General features: G+C 34.6%; 1 protein-coding gene across 2 annotated transcripts in view; it reads right to left on the reverse strand.

Annotated features, from left to right (window-relative positions):
• LOC120339846 (uncharacterized) overlaps positions 1 to 10,301 on the reverse strand; it is a 31,810-nt gene extending 21,509 nt beyond the window's left edge. For both annotated transcript variants that reach the window (XM_039408056.2, XM_039408055.2), the window contains exons 1-7: positions 9,905 to 10,301; positions 9,458 to 9,606; positions 9,144 to 9,239; positions 8,778 to 8,942; positions 8,079 to 8,216; positions 7,537 to 7,673; positions 6,974 to 7,147 (exon numbers count right to left, since the gene is read on the reverse strand). In XM_039408056.2, coding sequence (XP_039263990.2) covers positions 6,974 to 7,147; positions 7,537 to 7,673; positions 8,079 to 8,216; positions 8,778 to 8,942; positions 9,144 to 9,239; positions 9,458 to 9,606; positions 9,905 to 10,151 — 1,106 coding nt within the window. In that variant the 5' untranslated portion in view covers positions 10,152 to 10,301. The remainder of the gene's footprint in view (positions 1 to 6,973; positions 7,148 to 7,536; positions 7,674 to 8,078; positions 8,217 to 8,777; positions 8,943 to 9,143; positions 9,240 to 9,457; positions 9,607 to 9,904) is intronic.
• Between the last annotated feature and the right edge of the window lie 5,994 nt (positions 10,302 to 16,295).

The raw sequence follows: 16,295 nt of genomic DNA on the forward strand, positions 1-16,295 counted from the left end.
TTGTGGACTGTGGTGTCGCAGAATCATAGCCAGTGGCGCAGCCCTTTTGAATTTTCTGAAAAATGAAAAAGTTGCCGATAACACGTGCAATTGCCTTCTGCTAAAATCGCCGTTCTTTTTCATCAACGCGGCATGTTATTTATGCCGTGAACGCCCTTTACATTGGTGTTTATTCTCTTTTAATCACAAATTTGTGCTGCGGGAACAATGATAATTATTTTATTTTTGTACTCACACGGAAATGTAAAAACTGAAAAAGCGTACAATTGGCTTCTGCTAAAATCGCCCATGCTTTCATCAGCGTGTTATTTAGGTTTTTATTCTTTTTAAATCATAAATTTTTTATTCTTTTTTTTCTTTTTAAATTTTTTATTCTTAAGTTTTTATTCTTATTATTCTTCTTATTATTATTCTTATTATTCTTAAAGTTTTTATTCTTTTTAAATCATAAATTTGTGCCACGATAAACATGATAATTATTTTATTTTTGTACTTTGCACGGAATTGTGAATTTTAGAGTTATTATACGTTCATCGGTGGCGAGGCATAAAGACAAAAGAAGGTGTAAAACCGCGATCTAAATTTGATTGAAAAGCGGCATTATAAAATACTGAAAGTAAAACCGTAAACAATATAAGTTTTGTTGAGTCCCGCGACAGTCTAAAAACGCTTTTCTAGTCGCAAAATCGCAAAATTTCGTGTGCCTACGGCAAACATTATGTTTGGTCGTCGTTTAGGAACATACCGTCACTAAAATCGAAACACGGTTAATTGTGGGTGGGATTTGCCTTTTATCCATTACTTTAAAATTGTCGTAGAAAATTTTCGTGTTACCATTAATTAAACAAGGTTGAAAACGCGATTTTTTCCTGGTTTGTGATGATATATAAGATAATTAATCCGAAGAATATCCATCAATTTTTATTGTACTGAAATAAATTTTACTCCATGAGAATTTACAGCAGATTTACGGATTTTTCAGGAGGTTTTAACTTTAAAAATAATCGGAGTGTCAGCATTGCGATTGAACGGAGTCAATGTTACAAGCACATCTCAAATTTGTCGAATTTGCAAAATAGAAAAAATACGGATCAAAACAATATATGATAGGCGACGGCAGTTACCACAAATTTTTATTTTTATGTCGGCAAATGGCCGAGGTATTTTAAAATTGTGAATTGTAAAAAATTGTTTTGTTTTGTCGAGGCAAATGCTGGTTAAATTGAAGACAATTAAATTAATAAAGCAAGACATTTTAAATATGCCCTTATCGGTCACGAATTGATTACTTTGCACAACAGAAAAATCATTTTACGTTGTAAACGTCGGCTCTTTTAACAAGTGGCGTAATCGCGGCGATGAATATGTATTTTTGATTTAACGATATACTTCATATCAGTGTTCACTATTAGCGCACTTTTTTGCGAAAATTGCGAAGCACTTTCGCAACTTTTTTTAGGGACTGCGAAATAGCACTTTTTTCCGATTTTGAAGAGAAATAGCACTTTTTTCCGATTTTGAATGGAATAAAAATTCAAAGTTGACAAATAAGTAACATACTAGTACTTTTGTAACTCAATTCTGCATATCATAACGATATTTACCGGAATTCTAACCTATGAGATGCAGACATAGGAGATGAAGCTTTTGCATTAACGGCAAAATTCTTGTTTATAATATGATTATTATACAAGCACACCGATTCCGCTTCTCCCGCAAAAAACGCTCCAGGGGCGTTTCTTTGAACGAGAGTGGTCATGTGACTATCGATGAATTCAAAATGACTATAAAAGTGTTAGTAATGTGTTATAGTCACTTTGGATGAATTGTGACCAAACTGCACGATTTTCAAATCAGACGAAACTTTTAGCAGCATGTCACAGATTTGCAAAATCAACAAATTCACAAAATACCATTTTATTTTATTGTATTTTATTGTAATCACAATGTTGAAAGGACATGGCATTTTCCGGAATTTTGCGATATTTACACAACTATTTCTCATTGATATGCGAGGACGGGTGGGCAAAATTCAATATTTTTTTGAATGGAATATTTTTAAGGAGTACCGAATAAACGTGGTGGAAACATTAAAAAATCGGCAACAAAGCCTTTTTACTGGTTAATTCCGTTGTAATCGCTAATTGTTCTTGTCACCGATCGTTTTGGCGGCGATATCCAGGTTTTGGGTAATCTATATTCCCGCCCTCTCTTTTTTACAAATATGAATTCTTGTGGGTCGGCGGACATCGAAGTTTTATATTTCGGGTTTACCCGTTCGTTCACATCGGCAACAGCTGTTGAAGACATTGAGGACTCAAATTAACATTTGCGTTGGCTTTAATATTACCTATCAGGATTTGTAAATTTACCGTCCCAATTTTATGCGAATGGTAATATTATTGTCCATACCGTGATGCAGATATTTATTAAGACGATAATTAACTTTCTCATGTATTTCTATGATGATAAACTTCGCAAATCTGAAATTGTGCCAATCCTGAATGTTGATTTGAAATAGTGATTGAATAATTCGGCTATAAAGGCATTTCTGCGTGGTCATAAGACGAGATGACGTTAATGAACAGCACTTCTTTTACAGGATATTTTACGTATGCGACTTAATGCTAAAAAGATTGGACTCGAGTGCTTTTTTTTTCGAGTGCTCGAGTGCCTAATAGAGGTCAGGCGCTAATTGTAACTAATTCCCTCAAGTTTCAACGTGTTTTCAACAAAACAATACCGGGGCGATAATTATAGCTAAAATGTTACCGAGCAATTCACAATTTTATTTATGGAATTTGCAAATTCACCAGTTTCTTGACGATTTTGATATTGTCACGCCCTAATTATTAGTGCAAAAAATACTCCCCTTCTTCCGCGGCGGTTTGACGGGTTCTTTGTTCCATTCTTCAGAAAGTTCTGACACGGGGATATAGAATACTGAATCCGGAGGGTTGAATCCCTGTCCACTTACTGGTGATTTTCCGTTTTGAAATGCGTGAAACATTCTCTATTTTAAATTAAATGACGTTTCGCGGGCGGAGTTCTCCCCGAAAATGATGTGTTCCAGACGTTAGTTAGACGATAGATAAAACCATGGATTAATAATTTTCGTGACCCCCCGTTTTCGAAAATACAAATTTTTATCGCAAAAAAAATGCGTTATGATACATTTGGAATGAAACATTATTTACGGTTAATTCAGATCACATTTTACTCTCCATGACACCCGGTATCCGAAAATACAGTTGTATCTCGAAAAATGTGTTTCGTTACATTTAAAATAAAACATTTAATTGCGATTAATTTAGATCATATTTTACGTTTCACCACACCCGTTTCCGAAAATACAAGGTTATATCCCGAAAATGTGTTTTGTTACATTTAAAATAAAACATTTTTGCGATTAATTTAGATCATATTTTACTTTTCAGGACACCCGTTTTCGAAAATACAAGGTTATATCGCAAAATGTGTTTTGTTACATTTAAAATAAAACCTTTTCTGCGATTACTTTAGATCAAAATTTTACCTTTCACGGCAACCCGTTTCCGAAAATACAAAGTTATATCACAAAAAAATGCGTTTTGTTACATTTATTTTGCATTCCCAATTAATTAATCGTCGATGAATCTGTTCCTGTCGTTCAATCTCGATACACGTTTGGACGAGTGTGGGGTGGTTTTTTGGTCGACGATAAATTAAAAAGTTGCCACACGTTATTTGTATGACGATAATAACTGAAAATTAAGATTTTATAATAGAAGTGAATTTGTCTCAAGATGGTATTTTACGATTCCTGCCCACAGAAAGTAAACACGCTGACAGGCTTGGTTATAATTGATGTTCGTTTAATTTATTTTACACTATTAATAAACGCGCCACACCAATTGCGACCATATAAATTGCAGTCGCATCGGTATGGACTGTATGTTTTTGACGCTCTCACATTAATAATAATTTTCAACAAAACAATACCCCGACGGTCATGAAAGCTGAATTCGTTACCGAATAATTCACAAGAATTCGTTACCGAATAATTCACAATTTTATTTACGGAATTTGCAATTTCAAGATCTCACTCGACGATTTTGATGATGTCATGCCCTAATTATTACTGCTTAAATGCCTCAAAATACAACAAATGTAATCATTTTCGAAGATAACAGGCGCAACAATTCGTAAACGAGCCGTTATAACAAAATTCGCGATTGATTTTACCTCTCTCTTGTTTACAATTTTAACATCCCGCCGGCCATGTATGGTCGAATAAAATGTTCACATATTCAAAACATGACTTGGCCAAGGATGGAAGGGATCACTAAATAGCTAATAGAAAGTACATACGCGAGGGTATGATATTAATATCGAGAATATTTGTGAGCATATCACAGGACGGAAATATTTTGCACCCGGCTGTTTGTTGGCAGAACAACGATACGCTAAAGTTAATTGGTCGAATACAGGGAAGTATTTATTTATCATCTCACTTGCGAACATTTAGGTTTTGGCGGAATTGTACGATCATGTTGTCTTTCTTAAGTAATAACTTTTTCAATAAATGTTCATTTTACTTTTGCGTCTTTATTATATGTCGGGATTTCATTTATTTTAAATTCGAAATTGTCCGAAATACTCCAACAGGTGTATAGGTACAATAATAATAGTACTTACCAAAGTACTTACCAGGGAAGTTTAATACACACGATGTGTAAAGGGCGTCGTAACTCCCGTTTATTAATTATAAATTTTTTTATATTCTGCTTAAAAAACAACGGTAGTCATCTCACGTATCTCTCGCGATCAAATCTTTTTTGTTTTGTATGGCATCGTCTTGGCGACGAATTTATTGCCGACTGAATTTTAATTGTGTTTTAGGATAAGTTATTTTCTGTTTGTTGGTTTCTAAACTTTACAAACTTGGGTAGCAATTACTATTAATGTGAGATTTGTGCATATGAACGATTGAATATCGCGACTGGATGTCCGATATCTGAGAATGCGTAATTCTCTTTCAACATTAATTTTCAGGATATCAGCGTTCATGTGGTCGAATAAAAATTATTTATCAAATGGATTGGTATTTCGAGACATTCTCAAAATTATTTGGGATCCATTATCATATCATTCGTTTATTTTTTATATTCATGTTTTTCTCAAGAATCACCCTCGTTATATTTCGTGTACATTCGCAAAAGAAAACTCTTTGGTGTCATCGTTCCTATTAGTGTAATTGAAATATATGGAAACCTCGCAAGTGGCATTGTGGTGCGAATATTTGATACTAGGTCAGCAGTATTACAAAGAGTGCTATTTATGAATGCTGAAAGTACATGACATTACTAAACATTTTGCCAATATATGATGTTTTCTGCCCGATTTAAACTAACTCGCACGCAAACCAAGGCATGTGGACATTTAAAAATTACTTGTCTTTGGGTAAGCTCTGAAATAGTATAATATAAATGTAAATGAGAAATTAGGTCACGCTAGCTCACGAAACGGGAGGATTTTCAAAGTGATCTTGTGTAATATTTCGGAGAAAAAATGTTGAAAAGAAAGTAGGTCAACCTATCTCCTAAAACAGGGGAGTATCCTGCGTAATATTTCGGAGGGAACGTAGGTTAACCTATCTTTTAAAACAGCGGGTGGCGACTTTCAAAGTGGTTCAAAATCACAAATTAATAATTATCAGATTAGGTTTAGGGATGAATCGAAAAGTTGAATTTCCAGCGCACCTAACCCTAATTAGTCGATTGCTATTTATATTTGGGGGGGGGGGGAGATTATTTTGCACGGGATTTGTACAAACGATTCACCCTGTAACTAATATGGTTTCCAGCCTGCCTCGTGTCTGTTAGTTGGAAGGAGTAACAAATGTGAAAGTCTTTGCTGTTTACGCGAGTAAGCAACTGACACAGTGATACATTGCATGAAAGTTTTGTCCGCGGCAGGTGTTAGCAGATGTCATTTCGTTGCCGATGAATTCGCTTGTTTTAATTAAACATGAATTCGCTTAAAGGGAACTCGTTAACGGAAAGGCTTCTCTTTAATTCATAATATTAACCGGAGGAGCGCTTTTTCGAGTATCTATGCCGTTTAAATGGGTTATATGAAAGGCTAGGGCACCTAACTTGTTAAAATCGGCAAAAGCACTTTCGCACTTTTTTTTTGGGCTGCGAAGCACTTTCGCACTCATAATTTGCTTAGAGTTAACACTGCTTCATATGCATTTTCATTGTACGAAATGAAATTGTACTTTTCGGGATTTTATATCAGTTATTGAGATTTTTCTAACGGCGATAACGAGTTGGCAAGATTCCAAAAATACATATTAAAATTAAATTAATACACCGTTTATCTCATATTTTTATGTCCACCGATCGCCGTGGCATCTCAGAGAACTAATGTTTTAATTTTGACGTAAGAAGAAGCAACCGCGAGTTATGTTGGACACAATTAAACTAATATATAAAAGACATTTTAGAATTTTGTAGTTGTCAGAGATTGAATATTTCACGCGACAAGAATAATCATTATACGCTGAAAAGACTTCCCTTCAACGAGCGCGTAATGCGAAGACTGTTACAGACCGCAATGGGAATTTATGATTATGAAACCCACCCCTTTTGAAAATCCTGGCTGCGCGCCTGATCATACCTGTTCAAGTTATGATTTCTTGTAACAATAAATTTTCAGTATTATAAGAATAGTTTTCATTGAAAATTCTATCGACAATATATTCAATTTCTTTTATAACGACATATATGTTTAGTTTTCTTTACTAAAGAATATCTAAAATCACATCAACAAGTAACCGATACCATGTGACTACTACTCAAATCTATTTTGAACCATGTCTTGCTTTGGGTCCATTAAAGCTGCTACCATTTATAACAGTACTGATGCTTTTTATGAAAGCTCAAATAAAAAGGAATTAATTAATATAATGCTTATTATTCAGACATACATGTTTGCAACATTGAACACAGTGTCTAGGTGAGATTTCATTTCCACAGCACAAAAGGTTCCATTCTTTACAAGAAGTTTCCCTCTCCAATGACGGAAACAACTATCAGATGAAGAGATTGTAGTAATAGATGAATTAGAAGCACCCACATCCAAAATTACATCCTCTGTAGAGCTGTAGATGTAAAATATTTGAATGCCATTGCCCCAGACTTCTTATATTTAGATACATATTCACAGACTTCTACTCTTATGTCTTCTAGGCATACATGCAAGGATCTGGGCGCAGAACTTAACTTAGAAAGAGTATAGTTTATAAAGTCGGACCTGTATAAAAACAGCTACACATCAATATACTCAGGAAAACTTGTAACTGAGTGATTATTCTTACATTCAATATTGTTCCACTGCCTTATAAAGTAAATATGGTAATATAATAATTGTGTTAAAAAAACACTTTATGATAAAAAATAGAATGTACAGTTCCTTAGTTGGAAACTTTTTCATTTTGTTAAAAATTAGATTGTTCTTTCGTTTGATTATCCTTATTTCATGAAAACCAACCTTTCTCTTCGTCCAGTTCTGATGCTGGGTATATTTGAAGATGGAGAATCGTTGTAATTATATTTCAATACTGCATATGGTAGAACTTGTCGTGGCCGTTTAACAACATCGACATCTCCATATTCATAAAAATAGTACTGTGGAATTGAATGAAAATAATTTTGAATTTTTACTTGAAATATGTACGTAATCATAGCATGATTCTAGAATGACGCATCAGCTAGTTGCTAGCTGATTCAAAACTTGGAAATAAATAAAAAAATAAATAATTGGAAGTGAATAGAACTCGAAAAATAAATGTTGCACCGTTTAAGTATGCAGAATGGAAGAATTTTATTGAATTAAAAAGTGGCGCAGGTTTTCGTGTGGTATATAATAATATAAATTTTGGATAATTGAAATTAAAATCTGCAGTTTACAAATAGTTGTAATATAAAATAAGATAAGAAACTCCTTATTATACGTATTGCAGGGTGGACAAAATGGGAAGAACAGGAGAAACTTCAAAAATACAACAAAGAATAAATCAAGAGATGAACTACCTGAAAAGCTGAATATGCTCGAGTAGGAACACTTTGTGCAACATCAATTGGAAGTCTTGTGATATGACAATCATATAAAGGTGTCGGCTCTTGATCAGTCTGTGGTGATCTGCATTCTGTCACACATTTCATTTTACCCTGTAAATCAATAGGGCATTGGGATAAAAATTGTTGACTTTTTACTAAACAAACTTTAATTAAACAAATAGCAATAAAACGAAGACTTTCTGAGTGTTTAATTTATAAATTTGTCTCTAGTAGGAGAAAAGAGTAGGGGCACTCTAGGATTATACGGCACTTCTTTCAAGCGAATGATTCTCAATATAATAACATAATTCAGTACCTCAATGTGAAAATATACAGTGAGTGGTAAACAAGTACATTTTTGGGATTTATTGCTCTCAGAAGCCAGTGATTAATCAATTTTCATAAAAACAAAATTTGATGAAATCAAGTTGTAATACATCGTTGTAAATTATTGCAATGATCTTAGCAATACACAAGTTCGGTGTCCAATAAGAGTGGTACAGGTCACATGGTATAGATATTCAAATAGCAAGCGTTCCTGCAAGTTTAGTTAGCCACTTTGGTAGTAATCCTCCACGAATTATTCTAGCATTTTGTTAGATGGTTAAACGATACCATCATAAAACCTGTACTGAATAATGTAAATCGCATATAAATAACATTACACAATACCTTAATAATTTTAAACATAACGATATATCCCGTCTGCCTTTCCTCCCATTTTGAAAATCTGACAACATCAGCATGTTTACATACATAAACACCCATTGTAGGTTTACCCAGACTTGTCAGGTTACAATGGCCAACGAGCAATCCTTCCTTGCAGATTTTCTCAACCTGGATTGTGGGAAAAATTACAATATTACAAAATTACAAAGTAATCTCATGATGAGTCATGATATAATTTATGAATTGCTGAAAATTTATAACATTGCATCTGCTTGCTGTTGGGGCCATTTCATGATGAAAAATATTGTTAACCGTTAGACAAAGGAAGAAAATAAATCACAAGTTAAAGGAATTTCTATGAACACCAACCTCACTGCGTTTGAATCGATGAATAAAACCAAACGAATCTCCCAAATCTTTCTCAGATCTTCCTTCATCTTTCAATTCTTTCTTTTTGGCTAAATACTAATAAGATAAAACATAATCACAAAAAAATTTAAAACAAGTTACCATTGCAAACATCTGCGCAACTCGGCAAAAAGTAAATTTATTACAAAAAATGCTTCATTAAATATATTAGTTTTACCTCTGAATTAAGTATGGGAAATCTGCATCAGGCAAGTTATGCTAATTCAATGAAGTATATTCAATAGAAAACAAACTATGCTTAGGTAAATTCACACCTCTTTCTCTAGCCTTGGATTCTGTACCAATTCGAGGGAACTGATTATTAGTTTCCTGTGTGCTTGAGTATCGAAAAATGATGACCGAACAGATGGATATATCGTGTGAATATATTCTCTTGATGAGAGAGATAGTTCGCAAAGAAGTTCTAAAAATACGCATTACAAAACATAAAAAAAATCCTGAATTTTAAATAGCAATAAACAAAACAAATATTAGTGCTTCAAATAAATCACATTAGGAATCGCCGCAAATCAATGTAATAGGAATTTACACAATCTGCTAACTGAAATTATAATTCTATAGACTTATATTAAAATATACCGGTACATGACCAGCGGAGCATTTCAATCTCTGATCCCTAACTTTTTATATCCGTGAATCAGATTAACATATGAGAATTTTGACAAAATGAAATTAATAACTTATTCCGATCTGTTTTTTACCTTTTTCTTCTTGGCCCCCTTTTCTTGGTATGTGAAATTTTTTCAGTTTCTCAAAGTTATAATATTCTAAATCACTGTCATCATCTTCTGCATTCTTTTTCTTTGATTTTCCACTATCCAATTCATTTCGACTGTCCCTGTTTTGAGACAAACGCCGTGGAACTGGCTGGTTGCTATAGTGACTTATTCTTTTTGGGGGTACAGACCTTGGGTCAGATGAAAACCGAGACGACTTGTTCGACTCCATTGTAGGTTGGCTCCTTTTTATAGAAAGACTTCACAATGGCAGTTTCACTTAATATATATCATGTTACATAATGAGAGAATCCTAAATTTTATGACGATCCACGCAAGGTTAACCACTGTCAAACTAATTCATACTCCTGTTTTCAAAAGAGAATAATTATCTTCGGAAAAGAAGTTTATTTTTGAGCTATATACTTGGAAATTCCTTGGTAAGTTACAAAGATGATTAAAACTGAAAATCCACTATTCTGATTCGGAATATACTGACTAACATGAGATATCAAATATATTCAACACCAAGATGTAGAAGTCGATGTATAATGTATATTACTGTATATTTACACGGCACTGTTCTTAGATTCCAAGAATAGCCCCCATATTATTAAAAGACATCAATTATAAGCATTGGAGAGTTTTTAGCAAAAAACGCAATTTGGGTCATGTGGCAGCCACGATCAGATATTTAGATTATTATAGAGACAAGCATGGCACGATCTTGCGCATCTGCCCAGGTGCCAGACGCCCTCGTTTCAGAGACAAATAGTCATTTGTTTTATCGAACTAAATGTCGGGACATCTTGGAATCGGAGAACTGTGCCCTACTGTATTAGTGCAAATAACAATTATTAAAATAAAACTGTCCTAAATTACTAAATACAAAGAATATAGAATAGGAAATATACGTGTATTTTAAAAAAAAGAAACTATTTTTGCTCTGTCAAAGTCTTGTTCAAAATCTGGGCCAAAATCCTATATAAAATAAGATTTTCCTCTACAACAGGGGTCTCAAACTCGCGGCCCGCGGGCCAATTGCGGCCCGTAGGACGATAGTTTGCGGCCCCCGCCTTGTTATGAAAGTTTAATGTTAGTGCGGCCCGTAAGTCTCTCAGCTCAGTTAGAATGATTGATGCATTTGATATATGATCAGGACAAGTAGGGAAAAACAAAATATTTTATATTCTATCCCCCGAAAGGAATATGCGGTACGGTAACCTACTAGTACAGTACCTGTAGGCATGATATTCGATCTAGTCTATCACAGCTATTTCTAGACTAATTTTTGATTACTGCAATTAAGCTACGACGCCCAAGCATTCAGAATGATCACTGAGTTCTTTGATTCATCCTTGAATACCAAAACACAACCCAAAACTAAAAAATAGCATGCAAAAACAAGGTAATGTTTACAAACATGCCTGAAAATCTTTCTGAGTGACAAGTGTCTGAGCGTTTGCGAAAAAGTCTATTGTTACGTCACTTTTTGCGTCTTGCTGATTAGCCCATGTTACGGAATAAACAAGGAAGTGGATGGTCGGGGAAAGGTCCATCGCGGAATTACTTACATTTATGTTTTTGACATGTTTAGCGTATAGAAAAACAGAGAAAACGATTAAACTTTTTAAGTTTAATGCTTTTATTGTGGAAAACCGGATGCGGCCCGGTCTCACTAAGGTAAATTGAGTTTGAGACCCCTGCTCTACAACATCATAATGGTGAGAGCTGATAACACAATAAACATCACACATTTATGAATCAGGTGCCCAAACAATTGAAACAGAACATAGTTTTTTTATTAACTAACACTCAAAAACAGGCAATAATTTATTAAGAATTACAAAAAGTTGGGAATATGAAAAAGAAATAACCAAAATAACTGCTAAGCTTAGGAAACAAACATGTTTCATTAACATCCAATAATATGATTTAATAAACATTATAAAACAAAATTTTAACAGAAGAATGAAAGAATTTACCATTACAGCATTAGTAATACACAAGTCTTGCTTCCTCCACCAGCAACCAGCTCAAAATGCATGAAAATAACTTTGAAAACAGTATAAAACCTTTAAATTATTCTCTGCGCTGTTGGGTAATTCTTTATGCGAATCTTTCATGCTAAACAGTCGATATTAAGGAAGACGATTGTCCTTATTTGATACTGTCCCCTAGTTGTTTGTAATATAGGACACTCTATTTAGGTATGTTACAAAAAAATTAAAGTTCATCCGATTTAAATAAAAACTGCACCAGTGGATAGATCTAAGTGAAAATAAGAAAACAATACCAAGTTTGCGAAAAATGGTCAAGAATTAACGGAGATATCTGCATTTAAGTACCGCCCGATAGGCCAATTTTTTCCATAAGGATTGTATTGTGCCGACTCAAAAACTGTGACCGCGAGAATGTCAGACCGATAAACAACAGAATGTATCTCGGCTATTTTTGGAGGTGATCGAAAAAAATTTTGAACGAAAAGTTATTGTGAATAGAAGAACCTAATGCAAAAAAGTTTACAAATTCTTTTTAACGATATTAGCTGCTTTTCAATTAATTATGTACGAGAAAGTTTCTGAACTTTACATAACCTCTGGTCGGCAACGACTTTCCCAATACGCAAGTCCCCGCATACGCGGCAATTAACTGATTTAGCGTTTTTCATATCCGACCTTAATGAACGATTAATTATCATTTAATATTCCTTAACTCGTAGGAGATTTACCGCGCTTAGTGAAACGCAAAACGAGAGAAATCGCTGCGAGGGAAAATGTCGGCATTCAGTCGATAACTGATGCGCGTTGACAGACGCGTGCTAAGATCATACTTCTCGTGCCTTGAATTAATTTGTACCGTTTCGTAAACGTATGCGAATTGACTTTTTTCAATAAGAACTTTAATAAATATGAAAAAAAAAACACATATCAATCTTTAATTTTTCGATGTGCGTCACATCTAAGAAAATTCAGATTACTTTAGGATTTTATTCCGGCAACGATCATTGAGGCCGTCGGAAGATCGTCGCAAATCAACCCTGGAGTTGAGCATATTAGTTTGACAGTGCCTCGTTGCGGGTAATAATTAACGATGTTCTGATTGAACAAACTTCATAAAAATTGGTAAGTATCAAGTTAGGAATGACATACATGCGTCCATATATATTTTATTGGTGTCCATAGACAATATCATTAATTTGCAGTACGTATAACTTTAGCGTAATTTTTAAAAGCCCCGAATGTTGGGAAATTTATGCGCTAATGGAAAAATTCAGATACCAAATCATAGTTGCGCATTTTATCTAAGTTATGTCCAAATTTCATGGAATTCCAAACAACAGCAGGCAGTCCGTAGTCGTTTTTATGAGCGGTATTCTGACACGGCGTTACGGTACTTAGCAGACGTGGTGCGTACATTTTTTGGCACGAAAAAGCGCGTTTTGTAACATTCCTACTCTATTGTGCAGAGCACGTTTTCAAATGAAATCCAGCATCTATCGTTATTGCTAGGCCAGTAAAATGAAACTGCAGGTCCAGCTAGATGAAGGAAATTTAAATCACCTTGGGCGTCATCCACCTCTGAAACCATTCCTATATACAGATTCAGATTCAGATATACCGGTACCGTACAATTTTTTGTCATACACACAACATACATACTTTCCATAATTAAAATTTTTGTTATGTGATACATTTTTACTGAAGTTCCAAATTAATCTGTATTGATAATCGTTACTGATCCTTTTCATTCCTATTTCATGATTCGACAGTGGTGTAAAACTGAAATATTTCAGTTCACTTCACCCGGCTGCACTATCAGACTGTACGAAACCTAGCTGACCTACTTGGTAGTGGGTACCCTACTAGAACTTTCTCGCAAAATAGGACCAGGCCCAAAGTTACACTACAGCACTAGCAACAGACAAAATTACATCTCTGTGATTTTCGGAACAGCAAACTGCAGAACTAGGTTTGACAAAAAAACAAACGATGTACGGCGGCAAAAAATAGAACGCGCGACGGAAAATAGGAAAGTTGCGGTTGCCAGATTTATGTCGAACGTTAGGCGCATTCTGTATTCCAACCAAAAATTCTGTACCTATATCCTAAAAGAACATGTTGGGAAGTTATCTCAAATCAAAATTTAAAAAAAGATATGTTATTTTAGGATATCGTACTTAAAAGTGCGGCCATCTGTTGGAAAGTACAGAATATCCGGTGGAATACTGATATTCGTGAATTTTTGTGTAAAAAGCATGTTTGGGACATGTTTGTCACGATATTTTCATACGTTTCCGGCATACAATTTTCATAAAACTTTGTTCCAGATGACTTCACAAAATGTTCTTTTGGGACATCTTACTTAAAAGTGGGGCCGACTGATGAAAAGCACATCAATTTTGGGTAGTATATCGATATTCATGAATTTGAATCTAAATTTCTTGATTAGACCATGTTTGACAAGATTTGGACAAGGAACGCCAATCTGCCAACATTCGTAATGCCATGTGGTAATGAACTTTTGATTCGGGCATAAGCATCTTGCACATGAAAGGGCCTTTCTTATTTCCACTTAGGTACTTTCATGACTTTTGGTTGTTCTCCATGACAGGAAGCATTTGCCTTGGACTCACACATTTCACACTGGATGCCCCCGCCATTGCATAGAGCAAGTAATACAGCGATATCTTAATACATCAGACATTGTATACTATATTTTGGCGTCTACGTTGAATATCCTAATCAGAAGATCGGTGCATTACATTTAACATAGAATGGATAAGTGCAGTACCAGAAGAAACTCCTATTAAGACGTGATAAGAGTACGTTTGGTATCGGCATGTAGGCTATCACTAAAAATCAATCATCCTGACTCATTCATATATATTCATGATTTCATCGTTTTGCGACGAAGACACTTTCAAAATATGGAAACTATGTCTGTAGTAATCTCCAAGAACCATATTTTAAAAGACAAGATATTTATTTGAACTCGCGAAAACCGTACATGCGATAAAATCACTGAACAGGCTTGGTGTATTGTCTTTGGCACGCTGTTGATCAAAATATAAAAACTAAAAGGTACAATCACAAGAATCGTAAATCTGCTCAAATTTGTTTGAGGTTGAGAGCTCAGCTGGTTGTTAATTCCTAACATATTTCTTTGAAGCCATATATCAAGAAAGTTTCAACAGAAAGATAAAACATTTTTCTTTTCATTTTTTTTTTATCTGAAGGAGGAAAGATCTCGTATCTGAAGCCTTGCCCACCTCGTACTTGGTCACTCATGGTTTTCGTCGTCTCATTTGTGAGGTCGAGGAATTGTTATTGTTGGTTTGTCATTAGACTAAATGGTCTTATTGACTCTCCTCTCCTTTGGATCAGAAGGTATTTGAAAAGTATATATATATAATCTTTTGCCTACATATTGTTTATTTATTTGTGAAACGTTATAAATTATCGAGTCCGTGCATCTGAAACAAATACCTGACTGACTAATCCCATACCCGTCATAGACTGGTAGCCTAGCTCAGGGCTACTCAACTATTTTTATCGAAGATCCGCATCCAAAACTTCAAAAATATTTGGGTCCGGACTTTCCAGAAATTATTTTTAAACACGCACTTCCTCGACAGACTAATGGTTATTAGCTATATAAGATTGTTTATTATGGCGTTAGAGTTCTTTTCATATATATTTAAACCTATAAAAGTGTTTTCATAAAAGGAAACTTCAAAAGTGGGGCTAATGATCCAAAATAAAGAATTAGTTGCGGTCCGATCGAATACCCAAAAGGTCCGGATTCGGACCGCGGTCCGCCAGTTGAGTAGCCTTGGCCTAGCTGATTGAGTCGGCTTTCTTTTACCCCGGGATAAATATGAGAATCCTATCCAATTAGTTCAACAAGATGTGTATCTGTCCGTGTGTGATTATGGACCAATGTCAATGTTAGTTGCAGGCTTACATTACAGCACGCGTTCACAAACTTAAATTGTATCGATTTATCCTTTATAAATGGATTAATGTGAAGAAAATAGTAAACAACCCCGAGCCGTCATAACCGATTACTCTTTTTCGACGTTTCGTAAGTGTATATAATAGTAACTTACACTGCTGTTTTTTTTTCGCGATTTTCCTCCATTTAGCTATTTTCATTCATGACTGTCCCGTACTCTGTAACCAGAGATTATCCGGTCGGCTCAGAAAATTAGCCTATATTTCAAGTCATTCATATCGTCAAGTTACAATATCATCTTTGCCTTCTGGGAGAATAATATATATATATTGGTGTGATACTTCATCATGACAAAGTGGTTGCTATGTAAAATGATTACGCAAAATATATATCCAAAACAATTACGTTTTTGGGTTTT

Source organism: Styela clava, chromosome 9 (assembly GCF_964204865.1).
Source record: "Styela clava chromosome 9, kaStyClav1.hap1.2, whole genome shotgun sequence".
Taxonomy (NCBI): domain Eukaryota; kingdom Metazoa; phylum Chordata; class Ascidiacea; order Stolidobranchia; family Styelidae; genus Styela; species Styela clava.